The sequence below is a fragment of the Phodopus roborovskii genome, unplaced genomic scaffold, assembly GCF_943737965.1.
Source record: "Phodopus roborovskii unplaced genomic scaffold, PHOROB, whole genome shotgun sequence".
In the NCBI taxonomy this organism is placed as follows: domain Eukaryota; kingdom Metazoa; phylum Chordata; class Mammalia; order Rodentia; family Cricetidae; genus Phodopus; species Phodopus roborovskii.
The window spans coordinates 52068497-52094213 of NW_026126511.1; the positions used below are offsets into that span (position 1 = coordinate 52068497).

The 25717-nt window shown below is 44.1% G+C and overlaps 1 protein-coding gene across 1 annotated transcript in view; it reads left to right on the top strand.

Annotated features, from left to right (window-relative positions):
• The window catches only part of Tnfrsf19 (TNF receptor superfamily member 19), a 92825-nt gene that overhangs the window by 41912 nt on the left and 25196 nt on the right, over positions 1 to 25717 (top strand). The window contains exons 4-5 of the mRNA XM_051195570.1: positions 3046 to 3224; positions 9192 to 9277. Coding sequence (XP_051051527.1) covers positions 3046 to 3224; positions 9192 to 9277 — 265 coding nt within the window. The remainder of the gene's footprint in view (positions 1 to 3045; positions 3225 to 9191; positions 9278 to 25717) is intronic.

Consider the following 25717-nt stretch of genomic DNA (forward strand, 5'->3'; position numbering starts at 1 on the left):
CTGAAAGACACTGGTGAAGGGAAATCTTCACAGTGGGCAGAACTTTGGGCAATACACATGGGCATACGGTTTGGAAGGAAAACTGGTCAGATGTGTAATTGTTCACTGATTAATGGATGAACATTAATCTCCAGTCAATGGATTGGCTGGTTCATCAGTGACTTGGAAAAAGTAAGATTGGAAAATTGGTGAGAGACATCTGAGGAAGAAGTATGGGGATAGATCTCTCCAAATAGGCAAAGGATGTGAAGATACTTATGTTCCATCATCAAAAGGTGACTTTAGCACAGGAGGAGTTCAGTAATCAAGTAGATAAGGTGAGCTATTCTGTATACAGTCAGCCTCTTTCATACATTCCTGTCATTGCCCAGTGGGCCCATGAACAAAGGGGCCATAATGGCAGAGATGGGGGTTAGGTGTGGGCTCAATAACATGGACTTCCACTCACCAAAGCTGACCTGGCTATAGCTACTGCTGAGTGCCAGATCTAACAATAGCAAAGACCAACACTGAGGCCCAGATATGGCACCATTCCCCAGGGTGACCCGACAGAGACCTGGTGGCAGGTTGACTACACTGGACCCCTTTCTCAGTGGAAAGAACAATGCTGTCCTTACTGGAATAGGTACTTATTGTGGTTATGGATTTGCCTTTCCTGAGTGTAATGCTTCTGCCAAAATTACCATCTGTGGACTTAAAGAATGCCTTATCTACTGTCTTGGTATTCCACACAGTATTTCTTCTAACCAAGGAACAGATTTCACAGCCAGAGAAGCAGGGCAGTGGGCCAATGATCATAGGATCCACTGGTCTTACTATGTTCCCTACTATTCTGAAGCAGCTGGCCTAAAAGAAAGATGGAATGGCTCTTTGAAGACACAGTTACAGTGCCAATTAGGTGGCAGCATCCCGGAGGGCTGGGGCAGGGTCCTCCAGAAGATGGTATATGCTTTGGACCAGTGTCTAATACATGATATGGTGTCTCTCATATCCAGGATCCATAGACCCAGGAATCAAGCTGTAGAAAAGGGAATAGTTCCACTCACTAGTAAGGAAAGTGATTCGTGTTACCACAACCTTAAATTCTGTTGGCCTAGAAATTTTGGTTCCAGAGGAGGGAGCCCTTCCACCAATAGGCACAAGAAACATCCCATTGAACTGGAAGTTCAGACTCCCCCGGCTGTGTTGGGCTTCTGTTGCCCTTAAACCAATAGGCTAAGAAAGGAGTAACATTATTAGGAGGGGTGATGATTCAAATTACCAAGTGCAAATTGTATTGCTTCTCTACAGTGGTGGTAAGAAGATTATGTCTGGAGTGCAGGAGATCCTTTAGGGTGTCCTATGATTAAAGCCAATGGGAAACTGACAACAACCAATCCAGGCAGGATGACAATGGGCACAGGCCATCAGGAATGAAGGTGTGGGTCACTCTTCTGGGAAAAGAACCAAGGCCTGTGGTACTTGCTGACGGTAGAGGAGGTACAGCATGGGTAGTAGAGGAAAGTAGTTATAAAACCAACTAAGGCCACATGACAATTTCCAGAAATAATGTTGTGGTTGATCTGAATGTTTCTGTCATATTTTGTTAAGAATGTGTTCATATAGATACTTATGTTTTTGTTCCTTGATATCTTTATTATGTAATGCAACAGCAATTAAGAAAACATCAGTGGTTGTCATATTTAAGTTTTGAGATACCAAAAGAATGTCCCTCAAGGGGCATTTCCACCTATTCTAAAATTTATTACGTGTTTGTGGTTTATGAGGGACAGTTACATCATATTAGGTGTAATTGTGACCTGATTAAATATATAATGTGTTTGTGTGACTGTATGTGGGATAGTTATAATATTAGGTGTAATTATGACCTGATTATTGTTTTCATTTGGAAATTATACATGTCATAAGGAGATAAGATTGTGTGTCAAGTTGACAAGGGGTGGACTTGTGGTAGCTATTTTTGGTTGTCAACTTGACTACATCTGGAATTAACAAAACAAAACAAAACAAACAAACAAACAAAAAAAAAACCCAAAAGGCTGAGAGTTCAACTCTGAAGGACCCACTTCTAATCCAGATCTTTTGAGATGGGAAGATCCACCTTCTGCTGGCAGCCTATAATGCCACGGAAGAAGGAAGCTTTTGTTCTTTACCTGCTTGTTTTTGCTCTTGCTGGCAAGTTTATTCCTTCATTGGCATTAGAACCTACTTCTTCAGGGTTCTGATGTGTACTGAAGACCAGCTGAGATATCAGCCTCCTGTACTGAACAACTAACTAGTCATGAGCGCACAACTGAAACCTGGCTTTTATGCTGCATTGCACACATTATGTGATTTCTGTAGCTTATTTTACTCTTTGAATCTGTGGAAGTTATCATCTGAGTGCCAAAGAGTCTCTTGCTTTGTTCATCCTGATGTGCATCACACCTGAGGCTTGGGGCCTTTATGTGTTTTGTTTCTTTTGCAGCAGTAAGGATTGAACCCAGGGCATCCTGTATGCTAGGCGGGCTCTCTCCTTCTGCCGTGGACCAGGCTCTAGCTTATGACTCTTTAGCTCTCTTTGATAGATAACCCTTCTGGTCACAGAAAACGTTCAGCCTGTCAGCGTTTTAAGGCTTGTGAAATCTCTCACACAGCTGCCTTTATCTTCTGAAGTTGCACGGCTAATAGTGATGTGCTTAGTTTCTGCTTTGATGAGTGAACAAGTGTCTGAACTTCCCACTGGCTTTGGCTTCTGAGCAGTCACATGGCTGACTTAATTAGGGGAGAAGAAAGCTCCGTAATTCTGCCCTAATGCCCCAGTGGGAATCCGGGAGACCTTTTCTTATGCACATGCTCACCACCTCTGAAATAAAGTGGATAGCTAAGGACACTTGGTCAGGCCATAAGAGAGATTATTAGCCAGGGAAGACACATTTGAACTTGCTGAAAGGGCTGCCATTGTGCCGGGGAAGGTGGGCCTCCGTGGGTCTTTATCCCAGCAGCCTTTCCTTTTTCAAGCTTGCAAAGTATGAATAGCTGTCTTTTACCCACTAATCCCTACAGGAATGTGGCTTCGGTTATGGAGAGGATGCACAGTGTGTGCCCTGCAGGCCGCACAGATTCAAGGAGGACTGGGGGTCCCAGAAGTGCAAGCCATGTGTGGACTGCGCGCTGGTGAATCGCTTTCAGAGGGCCAACTGCTCACACACCAGTGATGCTGTCTGTGGGGACTGCTTGCCCGGGTGAGTTGGGCCATATCTTCTGCTGTTTAATTAAATGTTTCCCAAGGTGTTTCCTATTCCCCCCAGACTTAATTGCACAGGGATAAGAACTTGAAGATGTTTGGGCAGCATCTGGAACTTGTATCTCATTACTTCTACAGCCTCTGAGCTGACTCTGTTCCAGGCACTTGTGACAAAGCAGAAGAGCAGTCACACTTAACAAAGGGATGTGCCTAGAAAATGTAGAGTTCCTGCAAGCTAGTGAACAGAAGCAGCACTTAAACAAATAGACAAAGGGATTGACAGGCAGCCCCCCAAAGAGGAGCCTTCTGAGCTGCAGCTATGGGCAATTCTCTCAGTCCCTGGAATGGGTCAGAGGGGAAAGTAGCAGAGATTCCTGACCATGTGGATCTTGCTTCATATTAGCTTTTTTAATTCGGGCCAGCAGATGCTCAACAGGTAAGAATGCTTGCCACCAAGCCTGCTGATCTGTGTTCGAACCCCAGGACCCTCCTAATGGAAGGAGAACATTAACTCCCAGAAAGTTGTTCTCTTGCATGCATGCCATGCTCTCCCTCCACCCCCGCAAAAAATAAATGTTTGAAAAATACCATCTCACAGTAATTTAGAAAAGAGACAGGGCTAAGGATTTAGCTCAGGGATAATGTTCTTGCTTTGTGTGCAGAGCTCTATGTTCAGTCTATACTCACTCCCCCTCCCCCACCTCTTCTGAGAGGCCCCGGGAGTCCCAGGAGGAGGAGAAAAGAGTAGACTAGGGTAAGGATAGTAGAATGGGGAGAACCTTCCATGAACCCTAGGTAAGTGCACTTCAGGTCACATGTGGGACTTACCAACATTTTAACCTGTCCTGTGACTGTCTTCACTTTCTGGAGGGTGTCTTTGAGGCACAAAAGTGTTTTAGTTTTGAAGAAATACGACACACTGATTTTTTTCCCCATAAGTGTTTAGTTTTACACTGCAATTTTCACAGCCCCTTAGGTTCTGGGTCTCTGTAGGGGGAGCCGTCTGACTCACTGTATTCTCATCAAGAGTCCATGAAGAATTCCTGCCACTCAGTAATTCAAAATGACAATTTAAAATAAGAATAAATGCTTCGAATAGATGCTCACTAATAATACAAGCAAATGGCGAATATGCAGATAAGCTGCTTGCCTATGGGGAGCCACAGGTCCGAACCACACCCACCTATACCCACTAGAGTAAACATAGATGAAAAGACAGACAGTTACACATTTATAAGCTGTGGGGAAATGGGAACCTTCCTATGATTGGTGGGAATGTAAAGTGGGTGACCACATTAGGGAGCAAACTGACATTTCCTTGAGAAGTTAAATGCAGAGATACCATAGACTCAACAGCTCTATGCTTGAGCATATATAGTTAAGAGATTTGAAAAATGTTGTGCATACAAAAATCTGATACACTGATGTTTGTTATTACACACAATAGCTGGGAAGCTGGGACAATCATGCTTTGATTGAGTTGGTCTCCTTCAGAATTCTGGTGTTGCTGTGTGATAGGTTAACCTTAGACCTCAACACTGTAACGAGTCCTGATACCTTCTCTCTCCTGAACTGACTAAGGACACTGGCAGGGTTTCAGAGGTGACAAAGTGTGCTAACATCAATTGTAGAGATAGTTACCCAACTCCATGACTGTAACATCGCCACTGGCATGCAACCCTTTCATTTGGGTGACTTGTATGGTATGTGAATTTTACCTCATCAAATCTGTTATTTAAAAATTGAACTAACAAAAAGTACCATAGTTTCAAAACTCCAGGTAATGAGTGTGAATAGCGCTCCTATGGGGACTGTTCTTTTGCGTTGCTCTGAGACGAGACCTTGCAGTGTAGCTTGGGGTGACCGTGAACTCCCTGTTTTCCTGCCTCACTCCCCATACTGGATGACAGGCATGCACTAGCATGCCCAGCTACTGATAGAATTTTAAACTCATGCAAGCCTAACTAAAGAACATGCCTGGAGCATCTAACATGCCTCTATAGCCCACGGTCCACAATTCTGTGATGGAAACATGGCTGTGTGTGTCTTGTCTCCTCATCTAGGGATTGGGGATAAACTTAGGCCCCAGGGAAGCAAACCTAGGCTAGCACTAGAGAGAATAGCAGGGAGGCAGGACCTAGGGACTTGGCTTTTCAAAATAGCCCTCTCGGCTTATGCCAAAAACCCCATAGGCATTTGAATGATGTTTCACACTTTATTTACATGATTAGTTTTAAAGTACATCCTTTCTAAGGCAACATTCATGTGTGAGCAGGTGATAATTCTACAGCATTTTAAAACTACTCCTCTAGTTTGACTAGCTTTCTGTGGAGAAGGCAAATAGCTGAAACCTACTTTGCAGACAGATAAACTAAGGCAAAATCATACAGCTATCACCCAAGCATCCTGCATCCATTGTCCATCTGTGTGTGGCAGAGTTGAGCCTTGGCTTGACTGTGACTCACTTGGCTCAAGTCAGGGCTCTGTGAAACCGGAGCCGACTGCGTCATAGCTCTGCTAAGCAGAAGAACTCTGGCTGGTGGGAGTGTGAAGATCCACCACAGGGCTTCTTAAATGCCATTTTCAAACAGTGTTCCGTAGGCTAACCAGTCTGGCTTGGACTGAGTTAAGTTAAAACTGTCTCCTCACGACCGCTGTCAGTGAGTTTGGAAACTGAGAGATGCCACTTTTCATCACACAGCCAGTAAACGAAGTCCAGTATGGGTTTCTTTTGTCTTTTTATATTGTCTGTCCGAAAGCCAGGAACAGATTACCATTGAACTTCAGAAGCCAGTTTAACCAGACACTCTGTATAATGAATGTCTGTGTTCCCTTTCATTTTGTTTCACTTAAAATATAATTTCCTACCTCACTTGGGCAAGAAATGCAGCTGCAAATGTTTCTATGTCCCAAACTGTAGTACAAACTAGAGAGATCGAGGTGACTCAGTGATGGAACATGGGCCTAATTAGCATGGGGTGATGGCCATGCAGATTCAAAGACCAGAGTTTAGTTCACAGAGGCCACAGTGAAAAAGCTAACCCTGGTGTGTGCGTGCAATCCTAGCTCAGTGTGGCCTGTGTGATGAATTCCAGGGCAAGGAAAAATGTTGTCTCAAAAAAGAGTGGAAGGAACAACACTGGAGGTTGACCTTTGACCTCAGTGGGGTAAGGGGTAATGCAGCAGGGAAGCTATGCCACTTGTAATGGGAACAAATATAAAGTGGATAAATTAGATCAAATCCCAACTGCATTCAGTGATTGGTCAAACTTCTACTTTGATTTGGCAATGAGAACATGTTAAAAAACTATCTGATACAGTGATTTCCTACCAGATAAGATTTTAATAAAATTACTCATTTAAGAGCACATAAAATTTAAAAAGAGTGAGTTGGAGAACTCACAAAGCTATAATAGTCAAAAGTATGTACTGGCACAAAGATAACCAGGCCAAAGGGATACAAAGGGGAGCCTAGAAACCAGCCCTTGCATGTGTGGAGTTTTGACGCTGGTGCCAAGGGTAGAACTGAGAAAATTACCCACAAAGAAGCAGTGAATCTGGACGATTTATTAGCTTACTCCCTGCACAAAATCCAACCTCAAATGGATTAAAGACCTAAGAATTAGACCTACCGTTACAGAAATACAAGAAGAAAACATGACGCTGGATTTGGAGAAAGATTCTAGATGTGACACCGCCAAAGCATAGGCACCATGTGTGAAGATGACACACCACACTCAGTAGCTCTCGTGCAACGAAGCAGAGCCACCGTATAATCCACGAATCAACCTGCGGAATGAAAGAAAACATCTGTGCGCAATGGGCTGGGGAGATGCCCCAGTTGGTGAAGTCCTTGTCTCTAAGCATGAGGCCTTAAGCTTGAGCCCCAGTGAGAGACCCTTCTCAAAAAACAAACAAACAAACAAGACGGAAGCCACCTGAAGAATGACACTCGAGGTTCACCTCTGGCCTCCTTCACACACATGCACACAAGGGTACAAAAGTTAAAAAAAAAACCAAAAAACTAAAAACTTTTGCTAATTTTAACTTTCTGATAAGGGGTTAATATCCAAATATATAAAAATATGTCTATGACTCAACAACAAATGTTAAATAACCTAGTCTAATAAATGGGTAAAGGACTCAAACAGCATTGTTACAAAGATGATCTGCAATCCAGCAAACAAGCCTGTGAAAACATGTTCACATCACCAGCCTTCAGGGACTTGTCAATCAAACCACACCCATTTGTCACTTCATGCTCAATAAGATGGCTACTACCAAACAAAACAGAACTAAGAAAATAAGGGTGTTGGAGGGAGTCAAAGACTATCTGCCCTACCCTGCTGGGGGATGTGTAGCCACTGGGGAAGCTGAGTAGCTATCTTTAAGATGGAACTATCATAGGACCAGCAATCCGCCTCTGGGTTTAAGAAGTTAAAGCAGATTCCTGAAGCAATGTCTATACAGTCATGTCCATTACCACACTGTTCACAGTCTCCCAAAGGAGGAAGAAGCACAATCATTCACAGACAAATGGATAAGCACCACATACAATGCACCCATATTTCCAGGGAGCAGGACAGAAGGTTGCTTGGCCCTATGAAAGACGTTAGTCTTATCGCATGCCCTAACATGAATGGCATGCTATAGAGTAGATCAATCACAAGCAGATGATGCTGTAGCTGCCATTTAGAGGAAGTGTGTGGAGTCATCACATATACAGAGACAGAAGGAAAAGCAACTAGGGAGCTACTGAGCATAAAGTAGGGGTTAACAGGACCAGTCAGTGCCTTAGCCTGAGAAGCTGAGGATGTCTGGGGTTCTGTTTTAGCACATGTAGGCAGTACTGTTCAACTGCACACCTAAAACTGCTTTGATGGGAAACTTCCTGGTGTGCCTTTTTTTTTTTTTTTTTTTTTTTTTTTTTTGCCAAAACAGGAAAATGCATATAAAATTTTTAAATAAAAGCAATAGGTTCCAAATGTGGTGGCACACACCTTCCATTTCAATACCAAGGAGGCAAAGACGAGAGGGTCTTGATGAGTTTGAGGCCAGGCTGATCTACCTAGTGGGGCTCTGTCTCAAAACAACGGTGAAGGGAGATTTCTTATTTAAAATTACCTTGTTAAATACTGTACTATATAACTGAGTGTGGTGGTGCACTCCTTTAATCTCACCACTTGGAAGGCAGAGGCAGGTGGGTCTCCGAATTCCAGGACAGCCTGGGCTACACAGAGAAACCCTATCTCAAAAAACAAAAATAGATAGACAGATAGATATTGCGATACATGTTAGTTATTTTATACTTCCACCCAGGAAATTACCAAATATGATTTAATTTGATATTGGGAAAGTCTATAATAGTTTTTTTAGTACAGAAAAACTTGTTTAGAAAATAAAATGAAAAGGTAACATCCAGCAGACACTAATGGCATAAAAGTACATGTTCTAACACCACTTAAAAATAGAGATATATCAAGTATGGGAATTGAATGTAGATATTATTTAACATTTTAAAAATAAGAAATTCCCCTTCCGGTAAGACTGTGTTGCTATCTGTGCTTTTCCTAATAACAAAAAATATCTAGTTGACAAAATAATTTATTAAAATAGATCATGTGTTTGAAAACCAGCATTCTTGTGAAGCTGGAGGAGAAGTCCTGCCATATTTGAGTGGCCACTAACTACTGAATGAAGTACTGGCGGGGACAGGGTTGCATGAACACCCTTCACAGGCAGGGCCAGCGGAGCCACCAGCTCTATTAGGCAATCAGTAGAAATGTCCAGAGCTTGGTCCGGAAGTTTTGTGTAGGCAACCAAATCTGTGCAGTGTCCATCGTCTGCTCAGCTTTGGGTGCCTCTGTCTTCACTAAGAGCTGGTTCTAGATGTTGCTGGTGACCGACGATGTGACACTGATCATAGGTGACACCAATAACCAGGACTCTCTCCTTCCTCTTCTAGATTTTACCGGAAGACCAAACTTGTTGGTTTTCAAGACATGGAGTGTGTGCCCTGCGGAGACCCACCCCCTCCCTACGAACCACACTGTGAGTGACATGCCAAGTGGCAGCAGGCCTTTTTTAAAAAACCTGTCTCTACCATGGGACTCCTAGTGAATGCTCTAATCCAGACCCTGGTAGAACAGAAAGTCTCAGTCAACAGAGACATTTGATTTGCATCCCTGGGGGAAACAGACACTTTGCATTGTGCCCTGTTCCTTGGCAGCCTTCCTCCCAGATGCTCAGCTCAGGAGATCTGGCTCCACCGGGCTGTCCAGGTGCTAATCCCCAAATATAACACTCTGACCCTGATCACACAGGGGTGTCTGCCTTTCCGAAGTTCCTTCTGGGGCACCCTTGCCTTTCATAACATGTCCCCTGCACTTCCTGCTCATGTGTTCTTTTGTTTTTCTCACTGCTTTGAGCAGTGAGGAGAGAGGACTCACTGCCCTCATCCGGGCTGGAAGCAATAGTCCAGGAGACGCTTGAGTCTTTGTATTAACATTAGTCTTTTTGACCATTAGTTTTTTTATTTCTTCCCCCTTGGAAACAAGAAGGTTTATTGTGTTCTCAGCCTGCCTGGTGGCTGATCACTGTCTTAATGCTAAGCCAAGCTGGCTAACAAACACTACAGGCAAGGGATGGGGTCAGTCAGTCAGGGGTGAGGCAGGGTCTGCTGTCCCAGCAGGGCTTGCAGCTGGGCTTCAGGACACAGGAAAAGCTATGTTCGGGCAGGAGGGTGGAGGTGCATGTTCCGTCTGCATCTATTGGCACACCCTTGCTGGGATCGTTGCTGGATAACTTTCCAATCCATAGTGTCTGCTCTCTTGCCTCTTTCTGTAACAAAACTTCCTTCCAAACAAATTGCAAATGTCTGCATCACTTGATAAGGTCTGGAGAGGGCTATGGAACCTCTGCAGTGCATATTCTTACTTCCTTTATGAAAATACATTACTTTGTATTCTTCATTTGAAGTGACAGAAAAGCAGAACAAACAAGCATCAACAAAACATCCATAGACTCTAAGAATCTACCATATAGGCGATACCAGTGGATCCTCCTTCTTGCGTATTTACACATGACATGTCCTCATGATGATTAAAACTCAAGGACCCAGTCCTGCTCAACCGTTTGTTTTTATCAAACAAATGATATCAGTACAGCCCACGTTAAAGCTGGAAAATGCTAAAGTTCTCTCCCTCCCCTCCCCACTTAATGTACTGGGTTTGATGTAATCCCAAGGCTTTATGGTTCTAGCTAACTTAGATAACGTGAAAGGGCCTTTGAATACAGAACTCATGCAACTCTCATGCCTTATGAAGCCTTTGGTCATACAGCTTGGAAGAGACGATTATTTAGTTTAACATATAGAGATATACATTTCCCCATGTGTCAAACTTCCTAAAAAGTAAAGAAAAATATTTGTGAAGTCGGAAGCACAGTTGGACTTTCCCATCACAGATGGAGAGAGCCTGGGGTCTTGGTGAGCTTCATCTCTGTCAGAGAAGTTTGCTGTCTTTGGCACCCTCCTTGGGAAGCAGTCCAGAGCTTGACTAATCTCCTCAAAGGAGATCTGGAAGTCTTTGGGGGAAATTATACATGGCGCCTGTGTTTTTATTTCTCCTCCAGGCTTTTCAGTGTATCTACAAAGAACTGCCTCTTTAGCCCCCCTGAGGGGTTCCTGTGCCCTTGGGCATTCTGGCTATGGGAAGTAGGCGTCTTTCAGGCTGCCTCAAGCAGTGTGTTTTTTAGGATGCTTGTGGAAACAGGCTCAGCTGGGGCTTCCAGGCTCAAATAGAGTTGTGGTCCCAAGGACCCTGGGTGCTAGATTCTAGAAGGGTTTCAGCACCCTCCCGTCTCTCCTTCAAAACAGAACAAAACCTGGACTTGAACTGCTATTGGTTTCCAAAGATTATCAGCTCTTTTCCTTTTACATTTGCTTTTGTTTTCTTTAAAAGAATGTTTCCCAGGCACCTGACTTTCAGTTTGCTGAGCGCTACATGTAGAGAGATGAAAGTCTTAGTATCAACTCAAAATGGTGACTCACCTGTAGTCTCAGCACTCAGGAGGCAGAGGCAGGAGGATGGCCTTGAGTTTGAGGCAAGCCTGGAATATAGAGGAATACCTTGTCTAAAGGAACCAACAAAAAGCAAAATCAAAATAAGTCCTAGTATCTTTGTACACACAGGCGTCTGGCTCACCTGTGCAGGATAACAGCTGCATGGTTAGGGGAGACAGCCTTGGACCAAGTGTTTCTGTGACATACTTGACATACTGTGACAAAGCTTATGAATAACATGTAGGAAAAGCCGTATCTGTAGTGGGGAAAGGTACAAGTAGTATACACAGCACAGACACCTACACTGTTGGGACAGGAACCCAAGGCTGTGCATGTACACCCACTTTCCCTCCGGGCTCTGCCTCCAGCCCCTATATCTATCTTTTGAAAACCCACACAAATGGGAAATAGACTGAAAAGAACTCAAAAGGCTGTGTTTTGCTTACTGAGTTTTATGAAGCTCTGACGCTAGAAATGTGTTGTTTGGGGGACTATTGGTGTTTCCCTCTACCCCCCCCCCCAAGCAAAACCAAAAATGTCCAATAAGTCCAAATTTCTTTTTAAAGTTAACTTTGAAATGACATTGATTCATTGTATAAGAAAGCCTTTCATGTTCCCATTAGAAAATAGTCCCTTTTTAACAGTGTGGCTTCTTACACACTGATACGAGGACGCGGGAACTTTTGTGAGTGCTGAACCACGCACAGCGGCTAACACTGCAGGTCGTCGAAAGCTCCTGCTTTTTTTTCTCCCACACGCAGGGATTTATCTGGTGGGTATGGCTTTAGATCCGTGTGTGGCCTGTTATGCAAAGCCCTGGAGAACAAAGCAAGCGTCTAGTTTAAACACACTTAAAACATAGCTCTACTCTGGTAAAAGCCACTTTACATCATTTCTAAACCACTTACTCCAGCCACAGTGGCATTCCAAATAGAACAAATATTACTCAAAAAACAAACAACCCCCCCCCCACAAATTCTGCATTTCTCATCAGACCCAAGGCAGGGTTTTCTTCTCTCACCACACTGTCCCAAACGGGTGCACATTTGATACAGTAAGAACAAAGCCTGCAGTTGGAAATTTTACCTCAAGTGCCTTTGTCAACAATGCCATTGTCAGCCCCATGTTCCAAGGTCAACCAAGCACTCCCACTAATTAATGCTATTAACCACCTGGCAGAGGTGCTATGGGTACCATTCTCTCACAGACTACATTGTTAGGGGGTTCCCAGCATGTATCTGGTAGGAACTGGGAATAGGAAAGGAAAAAAACAAACAAACAAACAAACCGAAAGGCCCCTCAGCTATCAGCGTATCAAAGAGCCAACTGCCCCTCTGTACTGCCCTTTGCTAGCTACCTATATCAAATATAAATGTCTCCAGGCTGTCCTAGGAGGAGCCAGCTCCTGAACTACCATATCCCCTAAATGTACACTCATGCCAGGAGGAGCTAAAGGCAGAAGGCAGGTAAAATTATAGCCTGGACAAGGCAGACCAGCACAGAGATGGAGGGTTCTGCATTGTATCAGGGGCCTGTGGCACCATACTGGACATGAGTTCACTTAGTTATATTCCCAAATTTCTACCTGCTATTATTATTCCTATTGTCCAGGGAGAAACATAGAGTCAAAGAGGAGAATGGACTGCCCAGGTCACATCCCAAGGCAGAGCCACAGCCAGAGGACAAAACTCTGCCAGCCAGTCAAAGCTGGGGTCTACTCTGTACTCCCTGGACAACACATCTTCCAAATTTCTTAAGATTTGCATATAATGATGGTTGTAATGTCAGTGTTAATGGCCAACTGGCAAGCTCAGGGATCACCTAGTCCATAAGCCTCTAGGCACACTTGGGAGGGATTACTTAATTAGATTAACTCCTGGCCATCCCTGTGAAGGATTATCTTGATCTGGATGGGGGGGGGACCCCAGCTAAACACCAGCAGTCACCTACCTATGTTCAAAGTGTGACCAGCTGCCTCAGGCTCCTGACATGTTGTCTTTTCCACCATCATGGACTGTACCCTTGAACTGTGGAACAAAATAAACCCTCCCTTAAATTACTTTTATCAGGGTGTTTTGTCATGGCAATGGGAAAAAGTAACTATGGCAAGAGGGGACAGGCACTTATTTCTTGTGTTTAAATCACTTTGGGGTGGGGCACAGGCTTACCCTGTAGAGAAAGAAATGCCTATGTAGACAGTATCTATTTATTGATTTATTTTGCTGTGCTGACACCTAGCCTTGTGATGTTGGGCAGTGCTGACAATTATTTTGGCTGCAGTCTCACTATGTTGCCCAAGCTAGTCTTGAACTCAAGCAGTTCTCTTGCCTCAGCCTGCTGATTATAGGCATGTGCAAGTGTGATCAAACATATACATATTGATCAGAAAAAAAATGGCACATGCAGATGCAGGAGAATGGCCATAGTGGAAGGTCCTCCACACCACAGCAATGTGCAGATGCAGGAGAGACGCTGGCTCATGGTGCAAGGTCCTCCGTACTTGCTATGTGTATATGTGGGAGCTTTTCTCTGCAGTAATTTTTTTTTTTTTTTTTTTTTTTTTTTGCTGAGTTTTCTACTACTCAGAGGCCATATTTTCTGGGATGCTTACTGGAACTCCTGCATTATGATCCAAAAAACCAGTATGCACTAATGAAGGGCTCGGCTTACTGGGGGTTATGAAGTTGTCTCTGGTCCCTTGACCAAGACTCGCTGGTGTCCAGCCAGATCACTGCTGGAAAGGGGTCTGTTTGTGGAGCCTCACTGTGGTATTGTGTGTGTGGGGGGCAGCTGAATATGGCTGTGTGCTTTCAACAAAGACCTTCAGTTACCCATAGAGGAAGCCGTTAACAGAGATGTCTGAATTTAGCTCTCTCCTGCTAAACAACCTGCAAGATAGGGAAGATGGGGATGCTAAGATCAGAACGTAGTAGAGGCAGCACAGCCCAGGCCTTGGGGAGACAGCTTAGAGCATTAGCCTCCTGTCCTGATCTAAGGGGAGACGCCTCTCTTCTTTCTCTCCACTGGTTGGTTTAAGGTGCAACTGTCCAAATGGTACTTGTCTCTAGGTTGCTTCTTTCTTTCTGCTGCTATTACACATGCCTGTTAATCTGTTGAAAGTAAGCAGTCGTTCTCAAAGTTTGCTTGTTGAAGATATATAGATGGAGATGACAGCAACTCAAAAACAAACCAAGACACCTCATTACAGCTGTTTCTGCAGAGGACACCATTTGAAGGCCTGCCTTGAAATCTATTTTCTTTTCTACACTAGGGATCAAATCCAGGGCCTTACACATGACAGGCCATACCTCTGAGCTATGTTCCCAAGTCTTAGTATTTTGAGACACTGTCTTCCACTATGGACTTAGCTGCCCTTGAACTTGACATCCTGTCACCTTTGCCCCTAGAGCACTGAGATTCCAGTCCTGTGCTACCACACCTTGCAATGAGCTTACCAAAGCGTGAGAGAGAAGGCTCAGGAAGCAGAGGACTCGAGAACTGGATGCAGCCAGAAGGCAGGAACAAACCATCATTAAGCCATCATGAAGCAAGGGCTGTTGATCCCAGAGCAGCCACAGGAACCCAGAACACACTGTCATTTTGTGACATTTAGTGCAAAGCAAGCAGACGTAGTCATCCTCATGACTGACCCCTGAGGTTTTCCTCTAATGATATTGAGTATGTAATTAGAGGTCTTGTTTTTCTAGATGGAGGGGGGGGGAAGGCAATCAAATGACATTTGTGCGAGTCTTTTTCTTCTGTTTTTTTGTTTGTTTGTTTGTTTGTTTTGTTTTTTGAGAGTCTCACTCTATAACCTAGCCTGATTCTCAACCTTCCTAATTCTGCAACACTTTAATACAGTTCCTCATGTTGTGGTGACTCCAACCATAATTTTGCTACTGTTATGGATCATAATGTAAATATCTGCTAGGCAGAATATCTGATATTAGACCCCCAAAGGGTGGCAGCCCACAGGGTGAGGACCACTGACCTACACTATTCTGGATTGTGCCAGTCCTTCATGAACTTCCCTGCTGCTGGGGCCACAGATGTGAGCCATTATGCCTTCTTCCTTGTTTGCTGATTTTTGGTCTTGGCCATGCTTGGGGTTCTGGGTAAGCACTGTACCTGAGCACCACTCCTCACTATAGAATTTCCAGGGAATCCAGGGACTGATGCAGTTCAGGCCACAGGTCCTGACCTCTTTAGAGAACTACCATGCAATTGCTGTGTGGTTGTCCAGCTGTCTCAGACTCCTGCCCCTAAATGTCTCCTTGGCAGTGATTTCCTCGGCTGTAAGAATCAGAAATTCTTCTAAAAGTCTTGCTCTAAATTCACATGTTTGTACCCAATCTTTTCTCCCAGTAGGAATTTCTAAACACAAGCCATCAATTCTGTCTATTACCAGTGGAAGAAGAAGCAGAAAGTTAGACGTTTTGACTAGATCACACCATCCTCTGAGCCTGGAGCTGCTTTTGTGCTTTTGCTTGAGTCTGGAGAAGGGAACTGTCCTACAGTGAAATGGCCAATCAGTTCTTAGCCAGTCCCCAGCACATACATCTACTTTCTCGGCTTTTACCCTAGGTCTCTGCTAGACTTAAAGCCCATGGGCTGGATTAAATATTTACTCATGAAAAAATAAGCTACATCTGGTTAAAGGATACTGCTAAATTGAATGAATCTCAGATTAAGTATAGTTTATTTTAAAAATAGTAAATCAGATCTATCAGGCCCATCTCACTAAGCTGTGGAGTTTTGTTTGTTTGTTTTGTCTTGTTTTTACAAATGAAGAACTTGTGTGATCCTTGAGTGCTCAGAAAATGCTGGGAAGAAGTGAGTGGGAGAGGTTGGAGCAGCAAAGCCATTGGCAGGAGCAGTCAGTGCAGCCGCAAATTCAGGGTCGGTACAGTCGGGACACTCAGTCAACTTTTCTTCCAGAGTGTTTAGTCTTAGGAGGTTATGTGCTGGGGACCACTCACATGCTACTGGGAACCAGGTTAGTTGGCCTTTAAACTTGATGTCTGGCTACTTCGAAGACGGCTTCCCGAGGAGGGGGTAACCTAAGAAGTTTTATTTTGAGAGTCGAATGAAGAAAGTAGCAAGAGAGTGCAGCGGAGCAAATGCCTCATTGTTTTTAAAATGTCAGAATCCTTACCGACATTTCTAAGTCTGCTCTGTGTGTTCCGACTCACGTAGAAGAAGAAAGGGTATCCAGCCGGGGTCAGTGCAGAACCGCCCAGCTCAAAAGTGCTTCTCAAGGGAACTCCCAGATGCCAAGAGTAAGAAATTATAAATCACAGTGTGACTGGGCCTGTGGCTTGGTGGTACGATGCTTGCCTAGCATGCGTGAGGCCTGGGTTCTATTCCCAGAACTGTAAAAATAAAAATAAATACACAGTCATGCCTTGGTGTCTCCAGGGAATTGAAATGGTCTAGGGTGAGACTCCAAGCCCTAGACGCCAGTGACCTTGGATGCTCAAGTCTCTTGATCCAAACAGTTTAGAGTTCATATAAGACCAGGGTAGATCTAACTCATAATTTAAATTGGCTCTGGATATGCAACAACCTGCATGACACTACTGAACAATTTTGGGAATAATGACAAGAAGAAGCCTGCACATGTTCAACACATGCGGTAGCTCTTTAGATTCTGTAATTAACACGGCCAGAGAACAGTCCGCAGTATAACTGAGTCACTGCTGAAAACTACTAGGCCAAAATACCCCACAGACTGAAAAGGGTATTAGGCAGCCTGTGCCTGGGAATGCGCCACTCAGGAAACCTGGGACACAGGCCTAGCTGCTGCCCTTTAAAAGTAGAAGCTTGAAGTTGAATTTCAAGTAGGAATTAATTCAGTTTAAAATTATTTCCCTCTGAGTCTTTAAAACATTGTCCTAACTGCCTTGTTTATTATGAGCATATCAGAGAAAGAATTTTAAGAACTCACAAGAGGGATTTTATCTATACTGTGATTCATGGCAGGTATCTCCAAACTCACCTACATACACGCACACAAGCACATAATGAATAACTTTGGAACAGCTTGCCAACAGTGATGGGGCTTGTGCTTTCCTTTAAGGTCAGCTACTTCTTAAAATGTCTAGGGATTGCTGCTTTTAACCCAGGCTGCATGTTACAAGATGCCTTTTGAATGCCAGGATGCAAAGTAGTTTATACAGACGATAAAGTGTGGAGGTGAGCCCAAATACAGGGACCTGAGGACAGAGTCCTACCTGCAATGGGCAGAACCCACTCTTCAGAGGCTGGATCTCAGTGTGAGTGACAGATGGAGTGGCATGTAGATTAGGAGTTTGGTCAGGATGAGAAGACTCCTGTGGGTAGGGCAGTGTCAGCCACAGCAATGGCAGAATAAGAAGATTCCTGTGGGCAGGGTAATGTCAGCCACAGCAATGGCCAGTGTTGAGAACAGACTTCTGAGGAGCAAGGGCAGAAACAGAGATGTAGTATCCTAATTAAGCAGAATATGTCCAGCTGGTACAATAAATACATGTACTTTGAGAACAGACTTTTTGCTCCTTTCTCAAGAACTGATAATTAATCTAATTAGTGCAATTTAATTAATTTAGCTTAAATAAATGTCATTTGGCTGACTTAATTACTGGTTTTACTTTAAGAATACAATAATCTTAGTTATAAAGCCAGCCCTCCGTATCTATAGATTTCACATTTGCAAGTGCAACCAAATGGTATGTCAAAAACATCCTAAAAACATGCTTCTGCACAGAGCATGAACAGGCATTTTCATTTTGTCATAGTACTGTGCAGCTATCCACTGGTCTTGGTACCGTATTGGGCATTCCAAGTCATTTGGGGACACATGTACAGTCCAGGAGGATGTGTGTGGTTCACTGGGCATTCCAAGTCATGTAAAGGGCACATGTATGGTCCAGGAGGATGTGTGTGGTTCTGTGAAATGTTATCCATTTTAAAAGAGACTTGAACATCATGGATTTTAGAATACAGAAGACAAGACAAGTCCTGAAGCAGAGCCCCCAAGGACACTCAGGGATAAATTCCCCCTCCCAAGCCACCACACAGAGGAAACAAAACATCTGGATTTAGAAAAGAACCCAATTCAATCAAATATTGTTCTTTGTCATTTTCATTGAAATGGGTTTCTTTGGCTGACATCATTCTGGGGAAGTCATGGGGATAGGTTATTGAAACAGCTAATTGTGTTAACACTCAAGAGCAGAGAACAAAAGATACTGCAACCTGTCTTTTCATACATCACATCATTTGTTCATCCTAAGACTGATGCAGAACAGTGTCTGCTTGATGTCTTTCTCAGATGACCACATTCCACACTTATGAAAAAGTCTTAATTTTAAGTCTTGGCCCTAACACCTAGCAGACAATTCCATTTTTGTGCCCCTGTTTCTCATGTACCAGTTGGAGGTCTAATAACTACAAGTGATAACAAAGCATGGATTGAATTTTCAAATTCATCTTATGACTAAGACTCAAAAGAGTGTTCTTTCCAACTAACTGCAAACCTCTTCACTCTTTCCCCTTTGCTCTGCTGGAATGGGAGGCTACAGGAGATACTGTCTGTAATTCTAGATCTTTCTTTTCCTCTATATTCAGTCAGTAGTTTTAAATTATGCACACTTATTTTGGGGGTGGAATAAATAATGTAAGTATTATCGAATGTTGACGATCCCACAGCTTACTTCTTAACCAGCTCACTAATTCAGGATCCCAGGAAGATTTCTGGGACTTCAATATGTCTGTTTCCATATGACACCCCCCCCAGCAAGGCCCTGCTTTCCAGGGGCTGTGTTAGCACACGGTACTCCAGGGGTGAAGGAGAGTGCGCACTTAGAGCTGGGAAGGCAGGGCCCAGGTTTCCCTTGTTTCAGTTCCAGATGGCGACCCTGCCCCTGCCCGTTCCTTTGAGGTCTTATTTGAGCTTCCTGTCCCTCACCACAGATGTTCAAAGCCATAGTAATGTGTCTCTCTTTTATGGTGTCTTTTCTGTTTCTTGGTGCGGGAGTTTAAAAGCTTCATTGTTTCTCCAGGCAAATAAACACTAGAGAGACTTTTGGGTGGGTGGGTAATAAAAAGAACAAAACATCCTTGAAAGCAGGAAAAAATCCTTTAACTTTATTATGTTTGCAAAGAAACTCTACAGACATCAGCTGCTCTTTGATGGCTTACAACTTTTTCAGTGTTAATTATAGTATTTATGCTAATTAAGGTCCCAAATGGAAGCCAGCAAGTGCTAAAGAGGAATGTAAAAGAAAGAGGGACAGACTTCCTATGAAGGCACAGGACAGTCTCCTCATGCTGTCATCACTGGGGTGTGGAAACCTCCCTGCCCTTCCAGCCACTCTACTGCAGTGTGGTTAGCACTTCCTGATGTCCTTTGGTCCTTCCAGTTCTCTTCAGAGGCCTGGATTCAGAGGCCAAATGATCTATAAGCCAGTAGAACTGTGGAAACTAAGTCTGTAAATTCCCAAGCTTCGGTCTTCCAATAGCGCCATCCTTGCCTCGGGCCTCTGCTGTGGCCATGTTTCTGTATCTCATTTACACTTCAGGCTCTCGTCTTTCAGTACCTGCCAAGCATTCCTGGATGCTGCCAGCCAAATACCTTTTGCATCACCCCAGCCCCTGTCAATAACCCTAACCTCTGGCCACCATGCCTGCCCTGCCCCTCTAGCTTTATTTAGTTAGCGTCTCTCCAAGCGGACTGTGTGATGCACATATCTTGAAGAGTAGAGAACATGGCTTTATCTTGTCCTCCTATAACATTCTTGTGTCGGCTTGAGAAGATGTAAGAACCCTACAGCTGGGTTGGTGTCTTGTTTGTTTCCTAGGAAGAAGCCATCACATTCTGTGCTGATAAATCCAGAGTTGAATTTGATGAAAAGTGTAGAACTCTTTACTAACTGCTGACAATAGAGCCCGTGGTGATTTGTAACCGGATAGCCTGGGCTGGGTGCCTTTGAGTGACAGACCACAACCCCGTCACAGTTCCTTCTTCTCCCCTCCTCTGAAGAGCTACATGGCCCACTGTTGTGAGGAACAAACCATGGAAGAGCATGGTTCTCAAGAGCTATGCTTCCTGTCTGTTTCCCAGGTGGCTTCTGAACCAATAAAGGTTGTTGCGAACTAAACGGGCTCCTGTAGCTGGTTTAGCTGAGAGAGCGGTGGCCTGTGCAGGTCAGGCAGGAGTTTGTGACCCTTTTGAGAAAGGAGAGGGTAAGCAGAGAACCAAGGCCAGGAGGGAACAAAGGAGACTCCTACAGTTTAGTAATTTTGTTTAAGGGGTATGCTAAAGATCTTTATTTATTGATTTTCTTAGCAATTGATATGTAAACTACTCACAATTTCAGTCATAATAAACAATGAGACCTCTAAATTATTTATTTATTTATTTATTTATTTTGCTTAGGAAAAAGGATAAAACTGGATTGGCCAGAGCACAGTGCTTCATGCTGAGCCGTTAATCCTAGCAGCTGACTTTATGGGTTGTGTTTACACTCCGTGAATCTATTTGTATGCCAGTGAGGAGCCCTCAGGGTGCTGCTGTCTCCAGGAGTTTGGCTGCCTGAGACTATTAAAACCTGCACTGAGAGGCCAGTTATGTAGCTGGAGGGAAAATAATGGTCTTGATTGAACAGAGAACAAATCTGTGTCTACATTCACTAAAGAAACACGCCATGTCTACACTCACCAAACAGTTTTTGGAAATCAGGAAGCACAGCTACTTAGACTAACTAGAAACATTTACGTTTCTACTTAACTGCGCATTCCCGGTTTATTGGTAAATGTATTGTTGCGGACAGTGGCTGTGGGTCAGTTCGCTCTGTTGAAGTGGAAACAGTACTGAGCCAGGATCAGTTCCTCAGTGTTGGGAGTCTGGACCAGGTCAGTGACAGAAGCTCATGGGCTGCACTTTCAGACCCCAAAGCCCACAGTATGAGGCCCTAAGAACTGGAGCCTAACAGTTCCCAGCTTCAAATGCCAGATACTTACTTACATGCTGGGTGCCCAGGTCGGTGCAAACTCTGGGCTTTCTGCCCTGAGACCACAAGCTTACTGTTCCAAGCTTTCAAAACTGGAGGTTTAAGCATTAGCATTGATGCTCAGGCCAGAGAAGCTTATTGTTCTGGGCTTTGACTGTCAGAAGGTAGCACCCAGTTAATGTTGTGGGTTCCTAAGTTTAGGGTGTCAGGGCCCCAGAGTTTAACTGTGGTGACTCTCTGCACCTCTTCCAGTGATCAAGGCCATCTTGATGTCACGGCCTGCTGCCTCCTGTCACCTAGCTCTCTAGTTTTCTGCTTCAGATATCTCTCTGGAGTTTTTCAGTTGCTAAAGATCATTCATGGCCACTGTCATTGCTCAGATGGAATCCCAGGGTTTTGTCTGCTCTTTGTGAAATTAGCTTTCAGTCTACAAGTGATAAACACACATAGGCAAATGAAAGACCACACTCCACTTAAAACTGTATTGAGGCCAATGGCACAACACCAGGTGTGGTGGTATATTTGAATGCTTAGTCACCAGGGAATAGAACTATTTGAAAGGATTAAAAGGGTTAGGGGATGTGGCCTTGTAGGAGTAGATATGACCTTGTTGGAGGAAGTATGCTACTTGGGGTGGGCTTTGAGGTTTCAAAAGCTCATGCTAAACTCAGTCAGTCAATCAGTTGGTCTGTCTGTCTGCCTGTCAGTCTGTCTCTGCCTGCTGCCTGAGGATGTAAAGATATCAGATACTTCTCAAGCACATTCCTGCTAGCTGCCATCCTTTCCCACCATGACGACAATGGACTAAGCTCTGACACTGTAATCCAGCCCCCAATTAAACACCTCCTTTTAGGAGAGTTGCCTTGTCTCCTAACTAAGGCACCAGGATATAGTCATTCAAGGAGGAGAAGCTTTCAGACTGAGAATCAACACATGGATAGAAAAGGACACACAACATACTTGTGCACAACTTCCTAATTCCACCCATTCAGAGCTTCAGATATGTTTCAAGTCAGCTTTCTGCCCTGAGCCCAAGATGAATGGGGGTAATCAAAAGGTCATTGAGGCTCATCATGGCTAAAGCGAAGTCTCTCTGTAGCTGCTACAGGCTGTCTGGAGCAGTCATGAGTGGAACAAGGCCTCCAGAGCAGCGCCATGGCCTCAGCAGTAGCCATGGCGGTTTCTGCAGCTAGCACAGTTTCCTCAAAACATCCAGGAAGTGTTCAAGCCATTGTCCAGTTACCAAGGGTCAAAGGAGTGGCTGCTTAATTGACAGTTCCCCGGTTCAGGCCACTGGGCATAAGGGAAGGGTCAGCTGCCTGTCAAATGACTGGATGACTTAGCCATAAAACTTCGGTTATTTGAAGAGTTGCATCAGAGGAAGCTACAATAAAGATCGTGTGGTGAACCGGCCCAGCTGAGCCTCACAGTATGGAAGCCCTAGCCAGATGCCCTCAGGGAAACGAACCCCTGGGAACTTAGCCTCTTGATGACTATAGTGTACCCAACCTTAATCGACAGCTTGATCCTACACAGCTAAAATTAAAAGGTAAAGTCCAGGAGAAAGGGAAAGCACTGGGTGAAGTATCCTCACTATTGGATGTAATTTTCATGAGTTAGCTATCTTTGAAATTGTATGTGCTTCAGTGGGCTAGGGAACTGTCCAGACCTTTTCTCTGTGGGTTTCCCCCCTTTCTCTCCCAAGTACAAGAGTTTCTCTCCATGTCACTAACCCAGCACATCAGAGATGCATGGCTGACAATGACCAGTCCTCACTTGTGACCTAATTAACTTGTCCTCAGAGAGTATTGTCACACACTCCTTTTTCACTGCCAACCCCGCACATTTGAACAGATACTTGTTTAAGAGAAATGGATTTCTTCTCTGCCTTCCTTGGGCTCATGCCCATCAATTCTGATTCCTTTTCCTTTCCTATCCATTCTGCATGTGATTTAAATGCTGTTATCTTTGCTTAATGTTTACATTTCTATTTATTAATCAGTCCAAGCCATTAAAAGACAAGCCTCTAACAAATCTCAATAGAGACAGCCTGCTGGATGCTGGTGTGTCTGTGTTATTTGAGCCCTGTTTAACCTCTAGTCCACTGTGATTGGCTGAGACTCAGAACTTGATGCAAGAGCAGGTTAGTCTTTTTACACATCAGGTTAGGTTGTAGTTCACTATTACAGAGACAACATTAGATCAAACTGTACAAGTCATGGTCTCAGTGAAATGAAGTTAGGAAAATCTTTTCTAGTTTGTCCTGTTTATTGAGTACATCTCTATACTTTGCAAAGAGTCAGAAAGCTCATATAGAAATTATACCCAAGTGTAATACTATCATTCACACTGGATTCTCAGTGTTTCGGGGAAAGTAAGTACATCAGTCACTTTCTTGTTGCTGTAGGAAAATAGCCTGGGAAAAGGAACTAAAAGGGGAAAAGCCTCTGTCCATCAGAGGGGGAGGCATGGTGACAGGCACAGGGGACACTAGTCGCATTGTGTCTGCCACCGGGAAGTAGACAGATGTATTCTGCTTCTCAACTCTCTGGTCTCTTCTTGTTAAGTCTAAGACCCTGGCTTATGGAATGCCATGGCCATATTCAGGATGGGATTTTCCACCTCAGTTTAACCTCTCTGGAAACATCCTCATAGATGTGCCCAGAGAGTACATGTCCCAGGTGACTGTCACAAGGTAATCATTTTCTGGTGATAACTCAGATAGAAAATGGCAACATTAGGATTCAAATGCAGACTTGGCTGCAAAGCTCTTAACCATTAAAATGTACAGCACATTCTAGGATAATTTAAAGGCAGGAAAGGTGGGGAAAGCCAAAGGAGTGAAGGCTACCTGATGTCTCATATGGACCAATGGAGAGAGGCTTCCAGATAAATACCTTTAATTTTGTCCAACTCATAATGGGTGTTTTGACTTGTGTCTGTTGAGGCTGTGTAAACCTTACAAAAATTCCATTTTCTCGGGAGCAAATGCTCAGCTTGGTTAACAAGCAGTCCTTCACATTTTCACAAAATCTGCCCACCCCCCGACCCCCCCACCCCTGAGCCCAGCAGACATCATATCAGCTTTTAGGAAGGTATACTCGTTTGCTAGTTTTCTTTGTTAGTAAAATCAGGTGCTATGAGCACAGCCTTAAGATGAGTTTGTAGGACGTCTTTGCTCCATCCAACCTGCTCATTCTAGATAAATGAAGCACTTTTACCTAGAACGTCACTGGTGGCACTTTATACATCAGTTTTAATTGAAACAATGGCTCTTTATAATTAAAATAACATCCTTCTGTTAATCCTTTGCTTCCCGGCAGTGTCCTGGCTAGTTCAGTATCAGCTACACACCAAGTTCCTCACTGTGCTTTAGCAAAAATGTGAGCAGGACTAAGGCACCAGTGGGAAACGCTAGGGTGAAACTGCAGTCGAAGAAGCTTTTCTCATAACAGCCTCCTGCTGTAAGAGAAGCAGCCACACACTCTGATGGACGTAATTGCAAGGCTTGGATCTTCCCTTCTAGAATCCAGGAGACAGAAAAGTGATAAGGGAAGTCATCTTTGAACTTCCACTGTAGACAGATCTCTTAAGATGTCGTTTAGGAGAAAGTTGAGTCTATTGCCAATAAATGTGTACAATTATTTTTTTCCATCCAAAACAAATAAAAGGAAGGACCTGCAAGATGGCCCAGTGGGTAAAGACACATGCGACCAAACTTGACAACGCGAGTTTGATACCCGGAACTGAACTAGTAGAGGGAGAAAGCCAGGTCCCACAAGCTGTTCTCTGACCTCCATGAGTGCACAATGGCATGCAAGCACCTTCCAAAAGATAATAAAAATAACTTTAAAGAATAGAAGCTTAAATAACCTCCATCTCAAAGCAGTGCAGCTGAGAGCCCCCCACCCCACCCCCAGTGTCTTTGAAGTATGTTAAGGATTCCGTTTGTTCCAGGCTCTGCCTCACCTACACTGGTTCTGCTTTACACATAATGCAATACAGAAACCCAACCGGGAAATGCAGATGCAAAGCTCTACTTGGTGGGAGGGTCCTGCTCAAGATAAAATACTGAAGAATCAGCCACTGGCTTGACCATTAAAACCAAGGCAGCTTGGAGCCATCAGGGCTGTGCCTCGGGCCCCTGGCATCTAAAGCATGATGGTAAGGAGAGCAGTGCCTACCAGAGGAACTGGGGTGGACAAGCAGGCTCTGGAGTTGGTGTTTGTGAACACTGCATTCCTCCCCATAGAGGATGCTCTGGTGTGACCTCTCTGCTTTTGGTGTGCACGTGGTTCAGAAGCAAAGCTGAGTGAGAGCAGTGCTGGGCGTGGACTGGAACAGCCCTAAGAATGATTGACAGCAGTGAGCTGGCGGTGTGGCATTTGCTCCCACTTCGTGCACACAGCTGTCTGCCTAGGTATGGACACTAGAAGC